This window comes from Mercenaria mercenaria, chromosome 1 (genome assembly GCF_021730395.1).
Source record: "Mercenaria mercenaria strain notata chromosome 1, MADL_Memer_1, whole genome shotgun sequence".
In the NCBI taxonomy this organism is placed as follows: Eukaryota; Metazoa; Mollusca; class Bivalvia; order Venerida; family Veneridae; genus Mercenaria; species Mercenaria mercenaria.
Window position 1 is genome coordinate 116,596,857 of NC_069361.1, and position 5,702 is coordinate 116,602,558.

Here is a 5,702-nt window from a genome sequence, read left to right on the forward strand (position 1 = left end):
CAGCGAGAAAAGATTTAACTCACAATCATAATGGTTTGTATTTAAATAGCACAAATATTCATAAGTCGGTTCATTAAGTATGTATCTACACATTCGTATAAATATTTAGTCTTTATTATAGTCTCATCTGTATGTAAAATGTTCAGATGTTGAGTAGATATTTTAATAATGTACACGAAAAACTACAAAAATCGTATATCCTTTCCGCGACCGAAACGTAATAAAACGTATTAGCGTCTGATGGTCCTTCCGTAGAATCAACATTTAATACACGAAATTCAATTTGAGAATATTTCTGAAATGTCTAGGTCTGCAGCTCTCAAATACGGAACTATTTTACATCCAAGGCATATACTGACACTTTCAGACAGCATCAAAAAGGACCTTGAACGATTTGACGAAGTACCAAAAGTCTTCATATACCCTTGCTCCGTTCTGTCGGATTTGTGTTTATTCCCAGTTGAAGAAAAAGCGACATGTCGTGCTAAAGCTCAGGTATTTTTAAATCGTAAGAAAGTGCTGAAAATTGACACCCTATTAGCAAAAAAAAAAAAAAAAAAAAAAAAAAAAAAAAAATGAAAAGAAAAAAAAAAGATCTACATTTAGACCCCTGACTATAGACCAATGCACATGCGACTTTCGTTTTCAAGTTTAGCCTGTTTACTTTCATTTTCTTTACTTCCAGAAAAAGATGAAGGTCGTCTGACGTCATTTTCTGTGTACTTTATTATAAAAGTAATAATAAAAACAAACAACATATGTTATGTTTTTTTAGGTGAAGCAACTTTCTGATATGCTAACTGTTTAAGTACATAGATGATGTGACTGTCAACTTAATCTACGTTTATCTTTACAGGTATAAACAGGCTGATTTCACAACGTGTTTTCATTGGACATAATTAATCCAAGTGAATGGTTATTGTATAAACATGTATATTTCAGAACAAAAGTTTATCAATGACTGTCACCATTTCACAATTTAGTAGCAAAGGAAGACAATAGACCACCATGTCGATTTGTAGTTTCCGGAGAAAGCACATTGAGAGTAAACTCAAAGATTAAATCGTAGGGTTGAAAATTACACCTATTTATGCTGAAGAAGTCTAAAAAATGTCTATTCATAGGACCCCTGACTATGAATTGCTAATGATTTCGGTTTAAGTATAGTGTTGGATTTATATCGTTTACTCCGAATGATGAGGTCCTGTCAGCGCAAATTTTGGTTTTATTACAAGTAACAATAATATGAACTGTATACGGTAAATACCCCGGAACTGCCTGCATCGACCAGATGCTTGAAACATTGACAATAGACCCAGATTTCATAGCGTCCACCATTTTTCGTCCGATAATCTGAGTAACGTTGATAGTTCCTAACAAGTTTGCACCGACAATCTTGTCCAGATAAGACTTGGGTACATCCAGTGAAGGAATTTGGCTTTCACCGACGTATGCAGCATTGTTAACAAGTCCGTCAAGAACCTCTACATCCTTCAGCTTTTCCCTCACTTCATCCCAGTTACCGATATCAGCGTGAATTGTATGTATATTTTCACATTCATCCTCGAGAGTGTCCAGTGTATCTTTTGTCTTGCTAAGAGCATACACCTTACATCCATGCTCACTAAGAGTTTTCGAGAGCTCTCGGCCAATCCCTTGACCAGCCCCTGTTACAAGAAATTTCTTCCCTGCTAACTTAAATGCCATTCTGTCTCCCCACTAAAATCCAAAAACTTAAATGAACTGTGCTATGTGTGCAAGTTTACGATACAAGTCAGTTCAGTTCGACTTTGCCGAGATAACCTAGTTTAAAGACTCAGCAAAATACACGCAGTATTTTGTTTAAGCCCATCTACTTAATATGTTGTGAAAAGCATAGATATCTGTACAACAGTGTATTCACATATACCTGGTTTATTGTAGACTACACAAGCCAACAGGTAAAGTTTACTGATAATATTTTAAATGAAGTGTGTTACGAATATCAGAAAGATACGGAATCCTGTTCGTGCCACTTAAATTGTCGCCTCGCCAACACGCGACAACGCGATAATTATCGCGTTGTCGCCTTGTCCGAAAACATACTTATATGCGAGATTTAACAATCCTCGCGAGGTTAAGAGGGCGACAATTATCGTCTTTAATTGTCGCTTGTCTTTTTTAAACCTCGCATCGTGAAATTGAAATCCAATAGACATAGTTGCGAAAATTAGTAAAATCTCGCATTGTCGCTTTGTCGCCCGGTGATAGGGATTATTTCTTACTACAGCACTGTTCGTGAAAATTTCTGCTACACCGTTGACAAAGGGAAACTACGGAATCCGGTTAGTGTCCCATTGAATGCCGACGAAATATTGACTAAAAACGAGTATGAAAACAATTTTCTATACGCCATCGGAAAAATTTGCTGAACTTTGCAATTTTTGCTTAAAATATTAGCCGTACAATAAGGAAAAAGTGCTTATGAAATATTTATTTTGGGTAAATAACTGCAAATAAAACTTTTTTTATAGAAAATGACACTATCTGAAAATCAGTGTCAAAAAGACAATATTATCTGTTCCTTCGTCTGTACGTAATTTAGGATATCAGCTGTATTTCCGTACTTTTCCGTGCGGAAAAAGTCCGTGTTTTTCAATAACCTTTAACCTGCTGGACAAGATTGATTCTGCCTTTACGATCACTGTAGATCATGATCAGCCTGCATATCCGTGCAGTTTGATCATGATCTGTACTGTTCGCCATTCAGTAAGTATCTTTTTGGATAGCACCCTTTGTAACAGTTAATGGTACTGTCCAAATTGAAGGATGGACAAGTTCATTATAGAAATTTAGCAGGGTAAGTGTTAACTTCAAATAATTCTAAAATGTCCAAACACGAGATGTTTTTATGAAATAACTTCTATAAATTAAATGTAAATATTGTCTAAACAGACATGTAATTTGTATATTTTGACAAACTACGGTTTCGTCGTGGGACAGTCTAAACATGTACCATTTTTCGTGAAAATATGCATACTTCTTCATATATTAAATATAGGGATTGGCCTTGTCAGAGGAGTCATATCTTCATAACCTGATGTCCTATTTTGATAAATAAATGATACCTTAATGCAAAGGGCAAGCCAGTACCTAGAGAAAACAGGCCAAGTTTGGTTCAAATCCGGTCGGCTAGGGGTCAAGGTCATAGGTTAAAGTTCGGTAATATTCTCAAAATATGAACTTTTTAGAGCAGTCAAGGCAGGCACTATCTTCACTGAGTCCAACGACACCATTGGAGCAATTCTCACGGCTCCCCGGTTGGACCAGCTTAGTCTTTGCCAGCACCCTACCGCATATAACAAGTTTGGTCATTTACTGATACCTGTCCTGAGCTCTGATGGCATTATATGGACTTGTAAGTAGCTTAAATGTAAAGCTTAGATACCTACCAACATATTCATATATAGTATAGGTAGATACCTGGGATTAAGAGTCTCGAACAGCGGTGAAAATCTAACCTAGTGTCATTATAACAATACCGTACCTCCATGTACTACCTCCCCTGACACATATGGCTCACCCAAGTACTTTAACATGGTCTCAATCAATGGATTAAACTTGATTTCCTGAAAAAAAATCGGAGACAATTTTTTTTATATTAAGTGTACCTTGTTGAATATTGTCGAAAAAAATATTTTTTGTCTCCGATTTTTGTTGTTGTTCTTTTTTTCTTGCAAGAAAACGAGTTTAATCTATTTCATCGACGGAACTGCCTTCAAAAATAAAATATCTTACCCTAAACTAATATTCTGGGGAGGTGGGGGGATGGTATTGTTTTTTGGGGTGGGTATTTAAAAAAAAACTTTGAAAAAATTCGAAAAAATAAAGTTTGGTGTAATAAAAAATATTATTAGTGAGTGCTAGGCACAAACTTTAAAACAAATGAGTGATGAATAAATTTGGACCCTCAACGAAGTGACCTTGACCTGATGAATATATACAAAAATCAATGGGAAAAATCAAATTCTGGTCGGGTTTTATATTTTTTAAGTCCAGTGCTGCAGACATATCATTATAATTACAATATAATGTAGATAAATGTCGTAGCTACAAAATAAGAACATAACACAAAATGAGGACACAGGAAATAAGTTAGCAGCTTAGCAGCCTAGCTGCCTAGCAGCGTGAAGTTGGCGGTCTAGCAGCCCGGCGGCATAGCAGCGTGAAGTTGGCGGCCTAGCAGCCTATGCATTATTTTGTACACTTATTGAAGTCATTGGCACGTCAGAGATATATAAGCAAACATAGACTTAAATCAGACTGCACGGCTGTTTATCGTACATCGTTGCTCAACCTGTCATCGAATGAATCGCCATATCCGATGTTTAATGCAGTATTAATGTTCAAATCGGTATAAATGAATAAAACTTTTAAAGCCTAGCGCTCAAGCAATTTGAATTCTGAACCTTAGTAAATCATACAATAAGCCACGCGAATCGCTTACTTAATAAATATGGAATTCCGTTAGGGCCATCGCCTTTTGAATGTGTTGATCTGAAAATGCGATACTTGGTAGTACGATGTTGAAAACGCGAAATCACCAAACTACGATAAACGAAAACGCGACAACACGATGATGATAACGCGATAATGCGATACTACGATGGTGATATCGCGTTTTCACCATCGTACCGTCGCGTTTTCACCATTTCCGTTATCGTAGTATCGCGTTATCATCATCGTGTTGTCGCGTTTTCGTTATCGTAGTCCGCGTATAGTCAGGGAGAACGTTCCTTAGATGATTTTAATGTTAAATGCCACAAAATATGTGCAATTTATAATATCTTGCCTACAAATGGAAATGAAATATAATGTAAATATAAGAAATGAAACTATTTTTTTCGGTGTTCATACGAAATGAACGACAGAATAAGATCGGCAAATTAAACATGGATTTGCCGATCCTATTCTGTCGTTCATTTCGCATGAACACCGAAAAAAAATCATTTCATTTCTTAAATAATACAATGATGTAACGTCAAAACAACAAAATACGGAAATGTCGTAAAAAGACGTCGCAGCAAACACATGAACGCGTAAAATGCCTCTCAAGAATATCCCTGTGTAAACGCAAAAAACTGGAGCAGGCAGAAACAGATACCGTGCCATTTAAAAGCGGGAGATAACATTGTTTTGCTCGACATATAAAAGAAATAAAATTTGGATACTTGAAAGCATGTACTAAGATTTTGAAAATCAATTCTGGATACTGCCAAAAAGACTCAATTAAGATGAAGAAGGTGTAATGAGCGGGATTTTCAAAAACAAGTTGCATCGTTGATAACATACGTAAATAACAGCAAAAGTTGATCTTCACCCGATGTACAATTATTATTGAAAAGGTCAAATGCACACTTTTTACGCAAATGACGTCGAAACTAATAATATCTTACAAATTTATTTTACTGTAAAATGAGCAAACAAAAATAGGGGGCTACCGACTTCGTTTTTGCAGTATTGTCATAAATTTTCCCCTATCCCCCTTTTTTTCTTGCATTTTTCTGACATAAAAAATCATAAGAAAATCATTTGACAAATCAATGAAATACACTTTTACCAGAAATTTTTTAGCACTGTGGCAACGTTAAATGTCGCAACGCCGCTAAATGTCGCAACCACCGTTATATGTCGCAAGGTTGACGTTAAATGTCGCAACCACC

General features: G+C 36.0%; 1 protein-coding gene across 1 annotated transcript; it reads right to left on the reverse strand.

Moving 5' to 3' along the window:
• Window positions 1-1,143: 1,143 nt before the first annotated feature.
• Window positions 1,144-1,707, reverse strand: LOC123545294 (carbonyl reductase [NADPH] 2-like). The gene has a single exon (XM_045331632.2). The coding sequence runs from the start codon at window positions 1,705-1,707 to the stop codon at window positions 1,144-1,146; it is 564 nt and encodes a 187-aa protein (XP_045187567.2).
• Window positions 1,708-5,702: the final 3,995 nt, after the last annotated feature.